The following is a 22,284-nucleotide window of genomic DNA, read 5'->3' on the forward strand; positions in this document are numbered from 1 at the left end:
TTGAGAGTGAGAGAGACAGCATAAGCGGGGGAGAGGTAGAGAGAGGGAGACACAGAATCCGAAGCAGGCTCCAGGCTCTGAGCCATCAGCACAGACCCGACGCAGGGCTTGAACCCGTGAACCGTGAGATCGTGGCCCGAGATGAAGTCAGATGCCCAACCGACTGAGCCACCCAGGCGCCCCTGAAATATATCTTAAAGTTAATTATTAGGAAAAGACACTGTGAAAAGAAGCATCCTCATGAACTGACTGAGAAGTGGATGTAAGAACAGATGTAACATCCTTGATATTAAATGCAAGAAAATGCATACAGGGGCAGGGGCAGGAGCGTATCATTAAAGTCAGAAAGGCCTCATAGGGAAGACTGTGTTCACTATTGAAATATTCCAGTTTTGAAGCAATCCTTGGGCCATAAGGAGTTTGAGAAAATGTTCCATAAACATGAGATAATACATATGGGGGGGGGAATCTTCTGATATTGAATCTGGGGAAAAGTTCTGTCAGAAGTCAATCTTGGCTCTACATTAGACAATTCACTCCAGCTGTAAAGAACATGGGAAGTCTTGGGGTGCCTCAGTGGCTCAGTTGGTTAAGCATCTGATTCTTGATTTCGGCTCAGGTCATGATCTCACGGTTTGTGGGTTCGAGCCCCACATCAGGCTCTGTGCTGACAGCTCAGAGCCTGGAGCCTACTTCAGATTCTGTGCCTCCCTCTCTCTCTGGAGCCTGCTTGGGATTCTCTCTCTCCTTCTCTCTTTCTGCCCCTCCCCTGCTTATGTAATTTCTCTCTCTCTCTAAGATAACTAAACGTTAAAAAATTAAAAAAAAAAAAAGAACATGGTAAATTTTTCTTCCAGAAGGACACCTCTTTCTACATCAAAGAATGGCTGGGGAAAGAAAACCTTCTGTGTAAAGGCAAATCCTTAATTCGGAGAACACACATTAGAAAGAAAGTCTATGAGAATAATGAATGATCTGAGAGTGCCTTCAGCAGTAATACCACTGGCTTTATCAGAAAAGTTGCAAAATGGAGAAGCGCTATATATGTAACATGTGGGGAAGACCTTCACCCAGACAGAATTGAGAAAATCACTCACCATTTAGGGGACTGCTAATAGGGAGAAATGCTACCAATGCAAAAAATGTGGGAAATTCTTCTGCCAGAAGACAGAAATCAGTTTAGATTCAAAAATTCATATAGCAATCCAGAGGAAAATATGTAGAGAAGGCATCATGAAGAAGTTACAGGGGCGCCTGGGTGGCTAAGTCAGTTAAGCATCCGACTTCATCTCAGGTCATGATCTCACAGTTCATGAGTTCAAGCCTCGCATTGCGCTCTGTGCTGACAGCTCAGAGCCTGAAGCCTGCTTCAGATTCTGTGCCTCCCTCTCTCTCTCTCTCCCTCTCTCTCTCTCTCTCTCTCTCTCTCTCTCTGCCCCTCCCCCACTCGTGCTCTGTCTCTGTCTCTCAAAAATAAATAAATGTTAAAAAAAAAAAGTTACAACTGGGGCGCCTGGGTGGCTCAGTCAGTTGAGCATCTGACTTTTGATTTTGGTTCAGGTCATAGTCTCACGGTTGTGGGATCGACCCCCAAGCCAGGCTCTGGAGCCTGCTTGTGATTCTCTCCCTCTCTCTTTGCCCCTCCCCTGCTCACTCGTGCCCTCATTCTCTCTCTCTCTCAAAATAAATAAATAAACTCCTTTTAAAAAAAGAAGTTACAATGAATTGAACATTACGGACACAATATTTGAGCATTTTGAGTGTGCAAAAATTTTTACGTGAAATTAAAAGGGAAATTCCATCAAGTTAGGGAGTTTGTCAAAAACACGTTCTCCTAGCAATAATATTGTTCTAAGAGTCACGGTCCATATGGGGTACTGAACCTTGCATACAAAAAACGAATCCAGGAAACTCTTTTGTAAATCTACCATTTATAAATAAAAAGATCTGTTAAAAGAAAGAAAAAGCCAAACCGGTCAAAAGGACACAGGAGCCAACTTGAGGAGGCATTCAATGCCCAAGTCTGTGACAAGGTGAAAACTAAAATAATTAATGATAATTAATGGAGTATAAATCATTAAAAAGCATGCAATTCATGAGTCTGTGCTGATCATAAACAGATGGACTGATCAAGAAAAAGGGAGGTCTCCTGCTTATAGCCAAGGTTTAACTGAAGCACTAGGATTAGAAAATCCTTATTTTGCAACTGTTATGACAAAAACTGGGTCAGACGAGAATCATGAACAGTTACCAAATCTAGGGGCAAATTTTGATGAGAAGGAAAATATTTGCAAGTCTTCAGTGTGTCTCTCCACACACCGCTTGTTAGTTGCAAGGGAAGAAAAGATAAACAGAATACATTGGAGAAACTGGACAATGTCTTCCCTAGTGGCAAAAATTAATACCATCTATGAGAGACAGATGGTCATTGTGGGCCTCCAGACGTGGCCCCCAACAAGGGACAGGCCACCTAAACGGTATTCTGGCTCAGAATGCTTAACCCCAACATCAGGCAAACACAAAACAAGGACCATTCTTAAAAAACTAATAGTGAAGGCCTTCGACAAAATCCAGCACCCTTTCTTAATAAAAACCCTTGAGAAAGTCGGGATAGAAGGAACATACTTAAAGATCATAAAAGCCATTTATGAAAAGCCCACAGCTAACATCATCCTCAATGGGGAAAAACTGAGAGCTTTTTCCCTGAGATCAGGAACACGACAGGGATATCCACTCTCACCGCTGTTGTTTAACATAGTGTTGGAAGGTCTAGAATCAGCAGACAACAAAATGAAATCAAAGGCATCAAAATTGGCAAAGAGGAAGTCAAGCTTTCATTTTGCAGATGACATGATATTATACATGGAAAATCCAATAGACTCCACCAGAAGTCTGCTAGAACTGATACATGAATTTAGCAAAGTTGCAGGACACAAAATCAATGTACAGAAATCAGTTGCATCCTTATACACTAATAATGAAGCAACAGAAAGACAAATAAAGTAACTGATCCCATTCACAATTGCACCAAGAAGCATAAAATACCTAGGAATAAATCTAACCAAAGATGTACAAGATCTGTATGCTGAAAAGTATAGAAAGGTTATGAAGGAAATTGAAGAAGATATAAAGAAATGGAAAAACATTCCGTGCTCATGGACTGGAAGAAAAAATATTGTGAAAATGTCAATACTACCCAAAGCTACACATTCAATGCAATCTCAATCAAAATTGCACCAGCATTCTTCTTGAAACTAGAACAAGCAATCCTAAAATTCATATGGAACCACAAAAGGCCCCGAATAGTCAAAGTAATTTTGAAGAAGACCAAAGCAGGAGGCATCACAATCCCAGACTTTAGCCTCTACTACAAAGCTGTCATCATCAAGACAGCATGGTATTGGCACAAAAACAGACACATAGACCAATGGAATAGAATAGAAACCCCAGAACTAGACCCACAAACGTATGGCCAACTCATCTTTGACAAAGCAGGAAAGAACATCCAATGGAAAAAAGACAGCCTCTTTAACAAATGGTGCTGGGAGAACTGGACAGCAACATGCAGAAGGTTGAAACTAGACCACTTTCTCACACCATTCACAAAAATAAACTCAAAATGGATAAAGGACCTGAATGTGAGACAGGAAACCATCAAAACCCTAGAGGAGAAAGCAGGAAAAGACCTCTCTGACCTCAGCTGTAGCAATTTCTTACTTGACACATCCAAAGGCAAGGGAATTAAAAGCAAAAATGAACTACTGGGACCTCATGAAGATAAAAAGCTTCTGCACAGCAAAGGAAACAACCAACAAAACTAAAAGGCAACCAACGGAATGGGAAAAGATATTTGCAAATGACATATCAGACAAAGGGCTAGTATCCAAAATCTATAAAGAGCTCACCAAACTCCACACCCGAAAAACAAATAACCCAGTGAAGAAATGGGCAGAAAACATGAAGAGACACTTCTCTAAAGAAGACATCCAGATGGCCAACAGGCACATGAAAAGATGTTCAGCGTCGCTCCTCATCAGGGAAATACAAATCAAAACCACACTCAGATTGCACCTCACGCCAGAGTGGCCAAAATGAACAAATCAGGAGACTATAGATGCTGGAGAGGATGTGGAGACACGGGAACCCTCTTGCACCGTTGGTGGGAATGCAAACTGGTGCAGCCACTCTGGAAAATACTGTGGAGGTTCCTCAAAAAATTAAAAATAGACCTACCCTATGACCCAGCAATAGCACTGCTAGCAATTTACCCAAGGGATACAGGAGTACTGATGCAGAGGGGCACTTGTACCCCAATGTTTATAGCAGCACTCTCAACAATAGCCAAATTGTGGAAAAAGCCTAAATGTCCATCAACTGATGAATGGATAAAGAAATTGTGGTTTATATACACAATGGAGTACTACGTGGCAATGAGAAAGCATGAAATATGGCCCTTTGTAGCAACGTAGATGGAACTGGAGTGTGATGCTAAGTGAAATAAGCCATACAGAGAAAGACAGATACCATATGGTTCACTCTTATGTGGATCCTGAGAAACTTAACAGAAACCCATGGGGGAGGGGAAGGAAAAAAAAAAAAAGAGGTTAGAGTGGGAGAGAGCCAAAGCATAAGAGACTCTTAAAAACTGAGAACAACCTGAAGGCTGATGGGGGGGTAGGAGGGAGGGGAAGGTGGGTGATGGGTATTGAGGAGGGCACCATTTGGGGTGAGCACTGGGTATTGTATGGAAACCAATTTGACAATAAACTTCATATATTGAAAAAAAAAAACTAATAGTGAGGGCTGGACTAGTTCCTCAAAATTTCCTTGTTATAAAAAGCCAAGAAAAAAAAAAAAGTCTACAGAAATGTTCCAGATGAAAGGAGTCTAAAGAGACATGGCACCCAAGACTAATTCCTGTATTAGATGAGGGATGATGTGTTTAAGAACACTATCAGATCAAATGACAGTACTGGAATATAAACAGTAAATGAGACAAAAATACAATATCGGTCTAAGTTTACGGTAAGCGTGCTGTGGTTTTAGGTTCAGAGCAGTGAGAGGAGGGCATAGTGGTAGAAAGGGCCAAAGGGTTAAAATGTCAACAGTAAGTGCATCGAGGTAAAGAGTATACAGCTCTCGGTGTTATTTTTATTTTGCAGTTTTTTGTAAGCGCTAGATTATTTCCCCAAAAAGGTAATTTTTAAAAAGCCAATCCAACATGTTCTGGCCCCTATCTCCAAAACAACAGGTACTCCTCTGTCTGTCTCATCTTCCTTTTCCCTCTTCATTAGAGCGTTCTGCTAAGCTCAGAAACATCTTCATGTGCAAAAAAACAAAAACCAAAAACGAAAAAACCACTCCTGATCCCCAGGCACTCTGGACTTACTGAAAGACTTCTACTTACACTGTCACACTTTCTCAAGGTTTCGTTTGCCTTTGACCACTCCAGCCTGGCCTCTGCCGTCACCAGGTACCGAAACCGGTCTTGCAGGTCGCCAACCCCAAGGGACACTTGAGTTACTACCTACCTGACCTTTCCAAGGTGTTGACCACACCCTCTTCCTGGAAATAATCCCCTTCTCCTTGTTTCGGATCAGATACCTTTGACTTTCCTCCCGTCCCTCCCCGCCTCTAACTTCCTCTGCCATTTCCTAACTCTCTCCCTGACTTCAAATGATTGCGGTTCCTGAAGGTTCTCCTTCCACTCTGTCTTGCTAGGTCATCTCATCCATCCCCAGGGCTTCAAACACCATCTACATGCGAACGGCTCCCAAATTTATTTCTCCAGCCCACAGCTTTCCTCTGAATTCCGTATTCACGCAGCCTGAATGCCCGGATATCACAGACTGAAATTTCTCAAACGTAGCATTTTCAGACGTGAACTCTGGCTCTCCCCCAACCCCAAACCTTCTCCCCAAGTCTTTCCGTTTCAGTAAAGTGCCACTTCTGCTCATCTAAGTCAGAAAATACTGATCAACAGTTGGGATGTTCACATTACAAGCAACATTTTTTTCTTTATGCTTTTCAATGGTTTCAAACTTCCCTACAATAAACATCCTATTACACTTATGAATACATTAAAGAACCAAAATCTTTCTTTGAAACAGAACAAGACAAAGATGTGCTTTATAGTCTCTATTTTTGTTCTTAATTTTGATTTTATGAAGTCTAAAAATTAGTATTAACTTTCATATTACCAGAAGCGTTTGGATTTACTGAAGACATCACAGAATCAGCTTCTATCTAGAAAAGAAGAAAGAAAAGCACATATAATTTCATCAAATGTTTTCACAGTGGGAGTTCTTAATTCCTGGGGTGTGGAGAAGGATTATATTTTATGAGAAACAAACTGTGTTGAGTCCAGCAGACAACTAATATCACAGGACAAGACAGCTGTAATAGTCATTTTATTCTTCCATCTGTAGCTAGGGTGGGGGGGGGGGTATGGGTGAAACAGGTGATTGGGGATTAAGGAGGGCACTTGTGATGAGCACTGGGTGTTGTAGGCAAGTGTTGAATCACTATATTGTGATTCAACTACACTTGAAACTAATGTTACACTCTATGTTAATGAACTGGTATTTAAAAAAAAAATCTTTGAAAAAAATCAATAAAAAATTAAGTGGCATTAAAGCAAGAAATATCTATATACCTATATGACACAATATGCTAATCTGCTACAGACCCTAATGGCCCCAATACTATTCCATTGACCAACATAGTTTAAGCACATACCATCAACTTGGCTGTCACATGACCTAAAAGGTAACTTTTCAATTTTAGACAAATACAAGCAATTGTTGCAATGAGCTCTATGGCTTTGTTTTTTACCTCTTTTTTCCTGATTATGAAAGTAATATGTAGAAAACACAAAAAATATATAAGATCGTGAAGAACATTTTTTTAAATTTTATTTATTCATTTTTTTTTATGAAGAACATTTTTAAAAACAGCCGTCCAATGAGAACCAGTATTAACATTTGGCCTAGTCTGCATTTTTCTTTTCCTATGGCTTTTTAAACATGTTTCAGAACATACCCTATATAAGTGTCAGGAAACTGCTTTCGCTATATGTTAAAATATAAGCACTTCCCTTTACTGTTACAAGGGCATTATAAACATTATGGAATGAGAAAGTTGGCAATACCTGACATAGTTTCTCTACCTTGGATTCCATGCCCTGCACTTTCCTGGTTCCTCCTGCCCCTGCCTACCCTTAACTGTCAGTACCCCCAGTGGTCCACTGCCTTTCACGCTGTGTAACACCGTTTTGGGGCAATGCCACCGAGGCTCATGATCTAGCACCTGTAAACTGAGGAGTCCACAAACTGTCTCCAGCCCTTACCTCTCAATTCCTCATCCAGTTCCAGACTCCTACATTTACAAGCGGTGGCACAATCTGAGAGCCGATCTTTACCACCATAACCTCAACACCAGCATAATATTTAATGAGTGAATTCACTTAGGATGCTCAGAGCCTCCTCAAACTTAATGTGCCCCAAACTGAAGTCATTGACTTTCCTCTAAGCCTACTCCTTAATTTTCCTACTTTCACTATTGCTATAGTCCTGGTTTCACACCCCTCTCTTAACCACCAACCACATCAAGTCATCAGGGCAGATCATCTCCCAACATCACAAAGTGCTTCTGGACACCTCATATCAGAAGAGTCTAGCTAGCTCTTCCAGTCTAAGTGACTGCTAGACTCCTACTTTACACTAGGATTTCAAGACCCTCTTCCTTGTCCCTTTCACTTTGGGTTCTTTCTGTTCTTCTCCATCTCAGTATTTATCACAGAGTTTTATAAGTCTCTCTACACTAAACCGTGAACTGCTTCACAACAGGGACTATATTTTATTCGTCTTCATATCTCCAGCAACTAGCAAGTGTTCATTTTATTAAACAGGAACACTTAATAGATTTCATTGTGTAAACAACTGCGTGAGTATATAAATGATTTATTACATTCCATGCATTCAATAAATATTTCATTTGCTCAAAAGCAATATTCAAAAATAAAACCCTAGGGGTGCCTAGCTGGCTCAGTCAGGAGTGTGCGGCTCTTGATCTCAAGGTTGTGAGTTCAAGCCCAATGTCAGATGTAGGGATTACTTAAAAATAAGATCTTTAAAATTAAATAAAATTAAACCCCAAACCTCAACCCACTATAAAAGTAAAAATCTGCTACATTTCACAGAGGGTGTACATTGTCATTTAACAAAATGATTGACACATACAAACGATTGACAGGTGTACCCGTGACTTGCTATCACTTTACTGCTTAGTCATTTGCAGTCAAAAGACATTTAAAAAATAAAAGCCAAGGGGCACCTGGGTGGCTCAGTGGGTTGAGTGTCCATCTCTTGATTTCGGCTCAGGTCATGATCTAAGAGTCCTGGGTTTGAGCCCCCCGTTGTGCTCCACCCTGGGTATGGACCCTGCTTGAATTTCTCTCTCTCCTTCCCCCTATCCTTCTCCCACCTTCTCAAGTACTCTTAAAAACAAAACAAAACAACAAAACCACCAAACCTCAACCAGGCATGAAAATACAAGTAAAAATCTGTTAAATCTCATGAACTGTACATATATATGTATGTGAGCGCATCACTGTACTTGTCATTCAATTCCTCACTTATAGTCTAAAGTTAAAGCCAATTAAGTAGGCTCAAGGGTGATCAAAGCAAAATGAAACCAGTTATCTTTCCAGCAAGGTTAAATACAATGCTTCAAAGGCTGGGCTCATTAAGCTGACCTGCTTTGGAATTCTAGCTGAAATACCTGCAGGTTAACAGGAGAGCTGCAATTTCTGGGAGTCAGCCCTGACTACCACTCCGAGCTCCGTGATCAGCTTCTCAGTAACCAAGCATCTGCTAGTAGGTGAACCACCTTGAGCCCACCTGATCCGTTCATGGGACATATTTGTATCAGCAGAACTTATTTACCGTGAAGTGGTGATACATTCAAGCATAATGAAGCACGGAGACGTGAGACATCACCTGGTCCCTGGCTTTGCTGGGCTGGTAATCTGACAGGCAGAGCCCGCTCACGAGGAACAGCTGGGCCAAAGTGATTGCCAAGCTGTTTGGTTTAAGGAGGGCACGAGGGAGGGCATTCCAGAGCCCTCTGTTTGATGGCTGCAAATGAATTTCTTAAACCTGGACAAGATCTTGTCTCTGATGAATTTCAGTTCTGCACCTTAACAAGAGGGATCCATCTTTAGAATGAATGTAACAAAGGGAGTAGCACGAAGACAAAGGGGAACAGGAAATTTGCCCTCCTAAGGCAGGATGTTCCTTAAAGCTCAGTTCAACTCTCATTATTAGTGAATGAGGGCAAACTTTCCTGAAGAATAATATCCAACAAAACTTCAAATTACCTAGCAATTGTACTTCCAGGAATTTATTCCACAGATATACATCCACAATAGCCATATAAAAGGATGCTTATCACAACGTTTGTAGGAATGAAAAATAATGGGGCAATCTAAGTGACCAAAAACAGGAAACTGGCTAAAAAGAATACCATGCAACTACTTTTTAAAACATGGTGATGTGTGGGGTGCCTGGGTGGCTCAGTTGGTTGTCAGACTCTTGGCTTCAGCTCAGGTCATGATCAAACAGTTTGTGGGTTTGAGCCCCGTGTTGGGCTCCATGATGATGGTGAGTGGCCTACTTGGTATTCTCTCTCCCTCCCTCAAAATAAATAAACTTAAAAAAAAAACACAGTAAAACATGGTGGTTTGTGCTCTTATGTTAAGTGAAAATAAACAAAATAAAACAGGCATACAATGCATCCACTTTTTCAATAGAATGCCAAGCATGTTATGCACTGGAAATTTTGAATGATGCATAAAAAATTGTAAATGATAACCCCTGAGGAGTGGGACTCTTTGGTAGCAAAGAGATTTTATATTCAACTTCATACTTTCCCTGGATTGTTTGAAGTTTTTGACCATATAAATACATGTTTTATAATTTAAAATTCCTCCTATTACCAATGCCCTCCCCCAGCCTTCCGTCTTGACACCTTCCTAGCATCTTGTACTTATTATTAGTAACCAGTGGTGCGTTGGCTTCATGAACTTGAATTCATCCCTGAGTTAGGTTCTTTATTTTTTTAATTTTTGTTTAATGTTTGTTGGAGCATGAGCCGGGGAAGGGCAGAGCAAGAGAGGGACAAAGAATCTGAAGCAGGCTCCAGGCTCTGCTCTGAGCTGTCAGCACAGAGCTGACGTGGGGCTCAAACTCACCAGCCATGAGATCGTGACCTGAGTGGAAGTTGGACACTTACTGGACTGAACCAGCCAGGCATCTCTCATCCCTGAGTTAGGTTCTTAAAAGTCAGCACTGGACGTATCTCTGAAATTGCTCTGAAAGGCAGTGATTTCCTTATAAACATCCTAAACTAGCTACTGCGCTTTACTTACAATCTACCCCAACTGTATTGTCCACCCATTCCCAAATATAGGAAGAAAGCTCTACCTTGGTGGGCTTGTACCCAAACAGCATTACAACAGCCACTTTAAAGTCCTCTCTGCTTAGATAGCCTTTGTTATCTTCATCGCATGCTTTAAACACCTAAAGAACATTAAATATCTTCAGTTAGATGGAAACCGTTTGTTCTATTATCTTTATTACTAGTTTATTTAGATCTCCAAAATCTAAAACTCAGCTGAGCAGGAGGGTTCGGCAATGGAGTTTGATTATTCCAATTTTACTTTTCCAAAATTCTTAATGTGCTAAAATTTACCCCCCAAAAGTGCAAACGACTTAATCAATCGCTAGACTGACGCAAATTAATTCGTTTAAACCACTGGGGTAAATTCTACCTAAAATTCTGTTCTAGAATTAGGAAGGTGAGATAGATACAGGGTAGAGATTATTAATAGACTTCGTAGCGGGGAAAAGAAGGAACTTGGAAATAGCCAGAACACTGGACAGGGAGCGAGAAGCCTTGCAGCTCTAGGCTCAGTCATTAACTATGACACTTTAGAACGCCAGTTCACTCCTTGTCAGTGCAACCGAGCTGAGTGAGACCCAGGCAGGTGACGGAAATGAGAGTTCTTGGTCAAGTTAGAATCCGAGTAGCAGCTCTCCGGACACCTACTTTCACCCACTTCTTGTGTTCTGAGGGGCTGGCTTCCCACGTCCGTGGTCGGGCCCCAGCCTCAGAAAAAAACATCGCGACCGCCACAACCGAATCGCGATAGCAGAACCCGCGACCTCCGAGGCCAGAACCCAGCAGCTGCAGACCTCTGGCCAAGCTCCCCGCAGCTAAGGAAGCCGAACTTGGCCGGACACCCCCAATGTCCTCTCCCATTGGACGACCTTGTAGCCACTAGCGTTGATCCAGCAATCCTATTGGCCAGAGGCTTTAGGCCTGTTTCCTTGGAACAGCCTATGGCAGAGAGGCCCCGGAGCCCGCCCCCAGCCTTGGCTCCGCCATTCTTTCCCCCTTAACTCCTCGCGCGCGGATGGCATCCCGCTCACCTAGGTCCTGCTTCAAAGTCTCTTGCGGGATTCCTTCCATGTTTCTGCCCCCCACACCTTGCAATAAGTAACTTTGGTAATTTTTATCTATGGCACTGTGGATAACATTATAGCATTATAGGAAACACAAAAATGTGAACAAAGCATAAAAGCAACCAAAGAGAAACAAGTCCCATGATTCACGTGTGGATCGGCTATTCATTGGGGTCGAGCCCTCCAGGGTAGTCACTATGTCTGTTTTGTCCTCCCAATAACCCGCACCTAGCACGATGCCGGGCACAAAGCAGACGTTGAGTAAACGAACCACGTCCTTGGGACGTCTCCACAGAGTTTTTCACTCAGTCCTCTGGGAGCGGTGCCTAGTTTGAAAGAAGAAAAAAAAACAACTCTGAAAATAGTTATCATAAACGTGATATTCAAGGAATATGGGGAGTGTTCCGTTTTGCAAAAGTTTGTTTCAGACCTCGGTTCTGGCAAACCAGTAAGATTAAACACACACCTGTTTCAAAGAAACAGGCATTCGCGGTTGAGTGTGATGGGAGCTCATTTAACCTTTTCCTTTGCAGCAAGTTTTACAAGCTTGCGTCCCCAGCGAGCCCCCGCTCCTACGAGGACACAGGTCTCAGCCCTCAGCTGATCCTGTACCTTTAAGTAAATACCCCCTGCCTCGAGCTCCAGGCAGCCTGAAGCTCTCTATGAGAACCACTGTAAAGGGGATGCGTTTTGTTAATTAAGAGAGGAGAGAGAAAACTTAATTTTCTCTCTCTTCCTTTTAGGACAAGTGGTCAAGTGGTGAGACGAGAGCTGGAGGCTGCGGGGGGGGGGGGGGAGAGGGCTCACTTGCACCCCTTCCTGCAGGAAGCCCCGGTAGTCCCTTAGGACACGGCGGTCTTTAGGACCCAGCGGCCGGCGTCCCGGAACGGGAAGGGGCAGGGCCAAGAGGTGCGAGCCTCGGCCGGGAGGGTTTAAACCGCGCGCAGGCGCGCGCCGCGGTTGAGAAGGCGCGGATCTTGGTGGCTGTGGGCCGTGGAAGTTTCAGGTGCGTGTTCGACTGCTGCGGGAGCCGGGCCGGCGAGACCCTGCTCCTTCCGGCCTGGTCGCGGTGGGGGGGCTGCTCTGGTCCCGGGAATTCTGGGCCCGGCGGGGTGGGAGGTGGACTCTTGAGAGAAGCGGGGGTAGCTGGGCAAGACCCTGGGGAACGTTCCCTCCCGGGCCTCGGCTTCCTCAATCCGAGAACCTGTTGGGCGCCGCGGAGAGCAGGGTCCGGCGGGGGGTGTGGGTGTGAGGGGTCCCCGCGCTCGGGTTCTCACTTCGGCTTCTCCCCGCGGTAGGTGGGTGGTGTCCGCAGGTGGTGATGCTGGTGCGGGTGGGGGCGCTGACCCTGTGTCAGGCCCTGAACTTTCTTGGGCTCGGCTGCCCCCTCCATGAAGACAGTTAGTCGCGGGACTTCGCAGAGGCTTGGTGCGAGCGCGAACGGAGTTTATTCCCGGCAGAGCGCTTCGAAGGGTGCTTGGTCCGAGGTCGGCGCACGGAGGGGTTAGCTCCTGTCGTTACTGCCGCGGCGTCCCCCGAATCAGTCCGCTTCACTGCATCCCCACCGCCCCTGCCGCCTCACTCCGGGGTTCGTCTCCAAATTGTTCACCCCCAATTAGGAAACGTCGTGTACTAAAAGGGTAAGTCGAGGGGCGTCTGGGTGGCTCAGTCGGTTAAGCGTCCGACTTCGGCTCGGATCGTGATCTTGCCCGCGTCGGGCTCTGTGCTGCCAGCTCGGAGCCTGAGCCTGCTTCTGATACTTTCTTTTCTCTCTCCTCCCTCTCCTCTCCCCCTCTCCCTCTCCCGCTTGCACTTGGTATCTCTTTCAAAAATAAATGTTAAAAAAAAAAAAGTTGGACCAGGGTACTCCCCCTGCTTATCAAAGCATTTCAGTGGGCCCTCTCCCTTTAGACTGAAATCTAGAATCTTTAACACTTGATTTAATTCCCCACTCCCTTCATCCAGAACTACTGCCTGCTTTGCCCAAATCCTTTTGTCTGCTTTAGGAGCTATTACAGCTTTGTTCCCACCTCCAGGCTTTGTCAAGTTGGATTCCCTCTACTTGGAATACCACCTTTGTTCCGCTGGGTTTTTTTCATGCTCCAGATCTCACTTAAGTGTTATTTATCCAGAGAGTATTCCAAAGTAATTATGTCCCTGTTATTCTCTGCTACTTGAAAAATGCTGTGAGTGTCTGGAAAGGCAACTTGTTTTTTCTGGGTTCTTCTCCCCCCCGCGCCCAAATATTAGTCCTTGTAGGGCAAAAAGAGTTTCTGTGTTAACTAGTTATTCCCAGTGCTTGGCCTATAGTAGCTGTTCGGTAAGGATCTGTTGTACGAGTGAATTCTGGGAGGTCTGTATGATACTCACTTTATGGATGCACACTTTATGGAGGAGGAAACTGTCTCAGCAGTAAAGTAACCTGCCCAGTTGCACATTGACCACCTAGTAATGACTGGATTTGAGATGGGGGTCCATGTTTGCCCAGGGGTGGCCACACAGGGCCTTTGTTGAGAAGCCTGACCCCTATACTCTCCTGAGGGTCTGCACATTCTGCAAGGAGCTGCTGGAATGCAGAAAAGATATGCCCCAGTTGGGTCTGGTGTGGTGGGGTTCGGGGGGGAGAGGAGGAGCTAGCAGCTTTGAGTCCACAGCCCTCCCCACCCCCCATAAGAATCTCTAGTGTTCGCAGTTAGCATTGGGTGGAAGAATGTGCGATTTTCATCCTCCTTGGCAATGTAGCCTAATGCTGTTTGCCCTGTTTCCGTCAGTATTTTGGTCACACGTTTGCCTGCACCCTCCCCAGTTTTTGTCTCCCTTGTAATACCAGCACTGTTGTTGAAAGTGTTCATTAGAATACAATTTCACGTGAATATTTAAAACTAAGCTTTATTTTGGTGTAAATGAAATGCAGTTAGAAGGTACTTTGTGGTTTTTAAAAAAAAAAAAAAAAAAAAGTCCTGGTGCCTGCAGAAGAGCCCAAAGTCTCTTGAGGCATTTCTGCAACACTACAACTCTGTCAAAGAGACAGGAATGGAAAAGGGAGGTATTTCTTTATTGTTTGAGTTATTTTGATTTAATGTTCGTTTTTGAGAGCGAGCACGTGCGTGCATGAGCAGAGGTGAAGGGTCAGAGAGGGAGAGAAAGAAACCCAGGCAGGCTCTGCACTGTCTATGCAGAGCCCAGGGGTTCGAACTCTCAAACTGTGGGATGACCTGAGCCGAAGTCCAGAGTAGGATGGGTAACAGGACCACCCAGGTGCCCCAAGGGAAGTACTTTTATAACGTGATGTTACTGTTCGTGTCTGTCCCAGTCACCTTCACTTCGGGAAACCCTGCTCTTTGCAGACCCGAGTGAATGTTGGGTCTCAGAATTGGCCCATCTGTATTGCAGTTGTCTCATTTCTGCGACACCATTTACCCGAATTGTGATGTCAGACCTGTGCCAGTCACTGTCCAGGGAAGACCAACGATAAACAACTGAAGGATTCCTCTTGAGTTCTATCTTTGTAACACTATAACTTGATAAAAAATGGCTCAGAGAATGCCTGTGTGGCAGAGAAGTAAAATTCTGATACTGGAACCAGACCGAGTCCTCCAAAGTAAATTCCTAATCTTGAAGTTTCAACCACTCCTCCTCATCAGGCTAAACACCTTGATTTCATGAAGAGCTTGGTAACCTGCTGGATGTAATGACTTGTTATGTTTCGTGTGTGTGTGTGTGTGTGTGTTTTTAATTCCAAAGGTGTTTTGCCTTTAATGACTAAACAGCTCTACTTTAAAAAAAAATTTTTTTTTTTAATGTTTATTTTATTTTTGACAGAGAGATGGAGCACAAACGGGGGAGGGGCAGAGAGAGAGGTAGACACAGAATCCGAAGCAGGCTCCAGGTTCTGAGCTGTCAGCACAGAGTCTGATGCGGGATCGAACTCACAGACCGTGAGATCATGACCTGAGCTGAAGTCGGACGCTCAATCAACTGAGCCACACAGGTGCCCCATAAACAGCTCCTACTTTTGAGTGTGAGCCAATTTAAAACTTAAACCATGTGTACAGCAGATAAAAACTTTTTTTTCTTTAGGAAATGTCTTTTTCAAAACTTTACTCCTCCTACTTTTGGGGGAATGGTCTTTCTCCTTCCTCCACGTGTTCTAGAAAAAGTAGATCAGAATAATCCTGAAGTTTGCAGTTTTAGCTACTTTTTCTAGAACACTTCAGGATTCAAAATAGCTGGGTCACTAAAGAGGAGTATCTGGACGACTCCTACAGAGTTCTCTGGACTCTTAAATTCCACTTAATTTAGATGTAATTCATCTGGGAGAGGAATAGTTGTAGGCTCTAAGGTGTCTGCATACAACTTAGGCTGGAAGCTGAACCCTTTCTCACCTAAAAACTGTTCTAGAATAAGAAGGAATTGAAAAAGAATAGCCTCTGAGGACTCTTAATTGAAGATTTTATTACTAAGTGCCTAGCTTTACTGCTGTTTGAGAATTCATTGAAAGCTAGAGCTAACGGTTCTTCCTAAGGAGGTGGTCCTATTCTTAAATTTTTTAAAGTCACAAAACTGGGCACAACAGTCATTTCCTCAAAGTTCCTTCAGTTCAGGGTGAATTGTAAGAGCATAAATACCTCTATCCAGCAGCCTCCAAGAGTCTAGAACACAAGAGAAACCAAAGTTTAAAAGAAATGAAAACAAGCTTTTAAAAATCTGAGCTGGTTAAATGTGTTTGGTAGTAAGTGTCTAAATAGCTTTCATGAGGAAAACATGGCTAAGATCCTGTTAACTCGAATAGTTCTAACAAGTTTGGTTATCTGATTTCTTTCTTTTTTTTAATTTTTGAAGGAGAAAGAGACAGAGCATGAGCGGGGGGAGGAGCAGAGAGAGAAGGAGACACAGAATCTGAAGCAGGCTCCGGGCTCTCATCTGACAGCACAGAGCCCGATGCAGGGCTTGAACTCACGAACTGTGAGATTGTGACCTGAGCCAAAGTCAGATGCTTAACCGACTGAGCCACCCAGGCGCCCCTGGTTTCTTAACTCTTAGCAGACTAGAAACCATTTAGGGGCAAAGCCTATTCTCAGTTCTAACAATGTGGAAGTTGGCTGGACAGAACACTTTGGGAAAGCAAAAGACTTAGACTCTGAGTCTAGGGCCACTAGTGCAAGAGCAAAGCGAGGTCTACAGTCCCTGGGGCTTTGTAAAACAGCCATGGCAGGCGATATTAATAGGTACCCTGAGCCCTGAAGAACAGGTCAAATCATTGTGTAAATGCACTCTGCTTTATTTGTTTTTAATTTTTTTTTTAGTGTTTATTTATTTTTGAGAGACAGCATGAGTGGGAGAGGGCAGAGAGAGAGACCCAGAATATGAAGCAGGCTCCAGGCTCTGAGCTGTCAGCCCAGAGCCCGATGTGGGGCTTGAACTCAGACTGCGAGATCATGACCTGAGCCGAAGTCAGACGCTCACCGGACTGAGCCACCCAGGCACCCCAAATGCACTCTGCTTTAAAAACAACTCAGAAATAGGTAACTTATAGGAGAAACTTAGCTTAACTGGTCATTAATTGAAAAAATGAGAGGCACCTGGGTGGCTCATTGGGTTGAGCATCGACTTCAGCTCAGGTCATGTTCTCACGTGGGTTTGAACCCCACATTGGGCTCTCTCCTATCAGTGCTGAATCCTTTTCAGATTCTCTGTCCCCTTCTCTGTGCTGCTCTCTTGCTCACATGTGTATGTGAGTGCATGTGCACTCAAAAAAAAAAAAAAATTTAAAAAGAAATTGTGATAGGTGATAAGTACCTTAAATATGTCAGCTTGATAGCCACCTGGCTGACTTATTTGGTAGAGCACTCAACTCTTGATCTTGGGGTCATGGATTCAGGCCCCACCTTGGTTAAGGGCCTACTTAAACCTTTTTAGCTTGAAACCTGAAAGTGTATTCATTTGCAAATTTCTTGGTGTAGAATTAAGGTTTTGGGGATTTTGGGGGGAGGGCTGGCGGTCCTGTGAACAGAGTGCTACAGTCCATGTTGGTGTACTCTACTTGGATATGTGACCTCAGTTTCTTAAAAGGAGAAATGTTGACAATTTGAGCACAGACTCTTAGGTTCAGTTTTCCTTTGGGTCTTGTATGAGAATGGTTTTGTTTTTTGTTTTTTGTTTTTCTTAAAAGAATCCACTAAGGAGCTGTCCTTGAGCTATCTGGAAAATGTACTTAGATAGGTCTTTACACATGAATTGGTGAGATTTTGTAGGTAACGAGAACAAAAGTAGTTCATATGTTTTCCTCTTAAAATAGAAATTGGGGACACCTGGGTGGCTCAGTCAGTTAAGCATCTGGCTCTTAATTTCGACTCAGGTCATGATCTCATGGTTGGTGAGATCGAGCCTGCCTGGAGTTGGGCTTTATGCTGACAGCGAAGCCTGCTTGGGATTCTCCCTCCCTCTCTGCCCCTCCCCGACGTGTGTGCACTTTCTGTCTCTCCCCCTTTCTCTTTCAAAATATTTTTTAAAAAGTAGAAATTCGACTCTGGTCGAGTAAAGGAGTGTTTTGCTTCAGCATAAGTTCTCTGCAGATTTTAATAGTTTGATGTAGGTCAATGCCAATATGATGGCTGGGTCCTCATGGTAGTAATTCTATATAATGTATATACAGAGTTGATCATTTGACATGGTCTTGAGAATTTTGTTAAGCATAATGGTAAGTAGCTTTAGGGGAGTAGGAATTGCTAAAGTCCTGTGGGCTCCATGCTTGGGTGAAGGATAAATTTGTAAACTCCAATTTAACCTCAAAAATTTGAATAGTCAGAATTACTCTTGAAATTCATTAAATTATCTTAACCTCAAGCACCCACCAGTTTAAAAGATTCAAGGTAAAGAATGAACATTTTGATTTTTGAAGTTTGGCCCCCACTCTTGTCCTCAGGCTTCCAAGGACAAGGTCTGGGTTGAAAGGAGAAGGTGAGTAGGATTTTTGCTGTCACTTTATTTGCCAGAGTCCTGTAGCAAAATCTGGTAACGTGTGTCTGAACACCTGCAAAACAGCTGATGTTAGTTATGTGGTTCAGCATCTAAGTGTCAAGTGTGCTGTGCGTGTTGCAGAAACTCATACTGACGGAATTTGAGAGCAAGTTTGTCAGTGGCCTAGAGAATGGAAAAACAGTATTTGTCTTTTATTTCCAGAACTATGTCTCAGGAAGGTGATTATGGAAAATGGACAATATCCAGTAGTGATGAAAGTGAAGACGAAAAGCCAAAACTAGACAAGCCCTCTACTTTTTCCCTCCCTCATGCTGGGCAGGGAGCAGCAAATGAGCCAAGATACACCTGTTCCGAGGCTAGGAAAGCTGCCCATAGAAGGAAAAGATCACCCGTGAAATTCAGCAACGCAGATTCAATTTCAGAAGTTTCACCTCCCAAAAGGCAAAGGAGTGGTTCCCAGGAAGACCTAGGTTGGTGTCTCTCTAGCAGCGATGATGAGCTGCAACCAGAAACCCGGCAGAAGCAGGCTAAGAACATTGTGGTCAAAGAGGAGAGAGGCATCTCTTCTCCTAAAGACAGTGCTGCCCAAAGACCTGGAAGTCCCACCCCTCCTGCACACCACAGGCTCGAGGAGGAGGAAGAGGAGTATGAAACTTCAGGGGAAGGCCAAGACATTTGGGACATGTTGGATAAAGGGAACCCCTTCCGATTTTACCTCACTAGAGTCTCGGGCATTGAGCCAAAGGATAACTCTGGAGCCCTCCACATCAAGGGTAAGTGGATGCTGGGTGTCCAGGAGCTGTCAAACTGCACTTAAGAGGGTCCCCCATGGCAAAACAAGGAGGGTAACCCAGAATGGTCTCCAAGAACCCTCATTAGCAGTCTTAGCTACTTTCAGGGGAAAAAAGCATTTTGACAAGCAAATGCATTAGTTTGACTGTAAGCTGTTTCCTTGGGTCAGGAAATCAGGGTGTTGCTCAATCCAGTTGGAATATTTAGACAATTCTAAATATTGTGTGAACTTGTAAAGATGAAACTTACTACTTTAATGCAATAGCAAATGCTTGACAGCAGTTCTTTGGTCCATGGGTGAGCAGTGGTAGAATCTCCTAAAACTTAATGCAAATTCGGGCTTCACCCAGGTTCATGGAGTCCCACTCTGGGAGCAGGACCTGCGATGTGTTTTTAAGAAGCTTTTCAGGGGATTCTAATACCCAGTCAGGTCTGAGAACCACTGCTTGGAAGCCAGGTCTTGGTTCCTGGTGAAGAATTAAAAAGAACACCAGCATGCAAATAGATTGCAGTTCTGAATCCAAAGATAGTTTTTGCTTGGTTTGCTTATTTCCCAGGGTGTCTCTATGTGATGTTGTGATGTGTATGTATTTGGTCTTCGTTCCTGGTTGTACTTGGTTTTTGTCCCAGGCTCCTCCAACAGCTCTAAAGTAATAAAGGTCAAGGAAGGGTCTTCAATTACTCATAACAAGCCCCTTTCAATCACTCCTGGGTCAATGAGGTGACTTTTGGAAAGCCCTAAGAATAGAGGACTGATTGCCAAGGGGAACCACTGTGTCATTAAAGTTGGAACTTTGAGTCCTGCCCCTTATCTCCAAGGAAGTGGGGAGAGGCTGGCGGGCGTTAATCACTAATGGCCAATGATTTCATCGGTCGTGCCTGTCTAATGAAGCCACCATCTTAAAAAAAAACCTGTGAAGAGGTTTGGAGAGCTTCCAGGTTGGTGAACACATGGAGGTGGACGGGACACACCCCTTGCCCCATACTTTGCTCTATGCATCTTTCATCTGGCTGTTCCTGAGTTGTATCCTTTTATACTAACCTAGTAGTCTAGTAAGTAACATGCTTTCCTGAGTTCTCTGAGGCATTCTAGCAAATTCTCAAAGTCGAGGAGGGGCGAAATATGGGATGCCATCAAGAAATTGCAGTACATTCCTTGTGTATACCTCTTTTGTAAAGGTAGCTTCCTTAAGGGTACTGCTGAAATCTTTGTACCCCACCCAGCATGTTGCTGACACGTGACAGGAAGGGCTCAATAAGCATGGGTCAAATAAATGAGCCTACTTTTAATCCTCAGGCAGTTTGATGGTTAAGAGTGCAAGTGCTGAAGCCAGATAGCAGCCTGGCTTCAGATTCTGACTGGCCCTTCCTAGCTCTGTGGCCATGGACAGCCTTCTAAGCGGAGATGACCCCTCCACAAAAGGGGAATGACCAACTCCACCTCCACAAGATCCACTGTCAACGCCATGGACATAAGAACAGCACTTGGCACCTAATAGGTCCTGTACAAATGCGGCAGTTGGTGGTAATGACCGTGTAATTCCTCTCCTGGTACAGTTTATGAGAAGTGACCTTTTTGATCTTACTTGAAGTCTAGTTGGAAAGATTGAGGTGGGACCCCTTAGAGATGAGCTGGAATGCTAGAAATGAGAGCTTGGAGTTGTAGGTGAGGAAGTAGGTGCTCTCAGGCTGCAGAAGACGGTCTTGCTAGTCGTGGGTTGGGAGGTTTCTCAGAGAGGGACTTGAATATTGAAGGAGATAAAAACTAGAATCTGGAAAGAACAACATATCGTTATTGTCGTTATTGGCAATTTCTAGAATTGACCATTCGTTGTTTTCTGAAGTTGGAGGTTTTAGTTTTACGTTGTATTTTGTTAAAACTCAATAAATAGCTCAGAAATTTTCTCTTGAGTTTTAGGGAGCATTAAAGTCTAGTTTTGTAGTCATTGCTCAGTTCACTGTTCTCTCAGCCAAATTTTGACTGTCCATGACTAAATCAATTGTGATTTTTACCAGATTTTTATCATTTATTAGACATAAACATTTTGTCTTCTCAGATATTTTATCCCCTCTATTTGGGACACTTCTGTCTTCAGCTCAGGTGAGTTTATGGTGAAGCTTTTTCTTTGGATGAAAAGGGATAAAGAACTTTACGGGAAAATATGAGGTCCTATCTCAGTCCTGTGCCGGGTCCCCGAGATGGCATATACCAGGAGCCTGGCACCAAGAGCCACAGTTTTGGTATCCAGCCATCAGCATGGAGCAAGGATGCCTCTATCAGGAGAGCTTCTCGCTCTCCTGATACAAGGGTTACAAGGACTGGACAAGAAGTCACTTTGGAAATTCCAGCCTGAGAGACTTTTGGGGATACAGTTAATCTCCTGGGACTCTGGTCCCTGGGAGACCAGGGACCAGACTCCTGGGGAGGTTTGGGTAGGTGGGTGAAGGCCAAGTCGTTTGATTCAATTTAGAAAAGGGTTTCCTACACCTAGCAAAAAGAATGGAGTAGAAGTTACAGTTACTTCGGCGTGTTTGATTGTTCCTCCTTTATAGAGCTGGTCCCCTTGTGTTGATGAATTACGTTCATGATTCCAGGTTCTCAAATAGAAAACCAGTCACATCCATGAAGAAAGCAAAGCTGTCTGAATGGTTTCTGTTCAGCTTGACCTCTGAAATCCTAGTTTCCAGATGGAACATGGGGTGAATTTGTGTTCTCTTAGCTAGACTGAGGTGCTATGTCCAGGTAGAGGGCCAAGGATTACCAAGGCATGGGGAGGAGTCCCCACAGGTAAGTTCAGTGCAGAACTTGGAGTCAAGATAGAATTGTTATAAGCCTAGTGAGTGTCCAGTCCCAGAGGCCTATTCACAAAGCTAGCTCATAAGTTAGGTTTAAAGGAGATGCTCCTTTGTAAAAGGCCTCGTTTATAATTACCTAGGGGAAAAGGGATAAATCTGTAAGCCCTTTTACTTAAATTAATCTGAGGCT

General features: G+C 43.8%; 2 protein-coding genes across 6 annotated transcripts in view; one reads left to right on the forward strand and one right to left on the reverse strand.

Moving 5' to 3' along the window:
- Nucleotides 1-11,307, reverse strand: part of EFCAB11 (EF-hand calcium binding domain 11) — a 158,099-nt gene extending 146,792 nt beyond the window's left edge. The window contains exons 1-3 of one of the 2 annotated variants that reach the window (XM_043556820.1): nt 11,110-11,306; nt 10,485-10,580; nt 6,201-6,246 (exon numbers count right to left, since the gene is read on the reverse strand). In XM_043556820.1, coding sequence (XP_043412755.1) covers nt 6,201-6,246; nt 10,485-10,580; nt 11,110-11,184 — 217 coding nt within the window. In that variant the 5' untranslated portion in view covers nt 11,185-11,306. Of the gene's footprint in view, nt 1-6,200; nt 6,247-10,484; nt 10,581-11,109 lie in introns of both variants that reach the window. The other variant, XM_043556821.1, reaches the window with a different exon arrangement.
- A 1,128-nt stretch (nt 11,308-12,435) lies between these two features.
- TDP1 (tyrosyl-DNA phosphodiesterase 1) overlaps nt 12,436-22,284 on the forward strand; it is a 94,443-nt gene continuing 84,594 nt past the window's right edge. The window contains exons 1-4 of one of the 4 annotated variants that reach the window (XM_043556822.1): nt 12,436-12,531; nt 12,824-13,165; nt 18,708-19,279; nt 21,356-21,399. In XM_043556822.1, coding sequence (XP_043412757.1) covers nt 18,712-19,279; nt 21,356-21,399 — 612 coding nt within the window. In that variant the 5' untranslated portion in view covers nt 12,436-12,531; nt 12,824-13,165; nt 18,708-18,711. Of the gene's footprint in view, nt 12,532-12,823; nt 13,166-15,347; nt 15,547-18,707; nt 19,280-21,355; nt 21,400-22,284 lie in introns of those variants that run through there. The other 3 variants (XM_043556823.1, XM_043556825.1, XM_043556824.1) reach the window with 3 other exon arrangements.

This window comes from Prionailurus bengalensis, chromosome B3, assembly GCF_016509475.1.
Source record: "Prionailurus bengalensis isolate Pbe53 chromosome B3, Fcat_Pben_1.1_paternal_pri, whole genome shotgun sequence".
Classification (NCBI taxonomy): domain Eukaryota; kingdom Metazoa; phylum Chordata; class Mammalia; order Carnivora; family Felidae; genus Prionailurus; species Prionailurus bengalensis.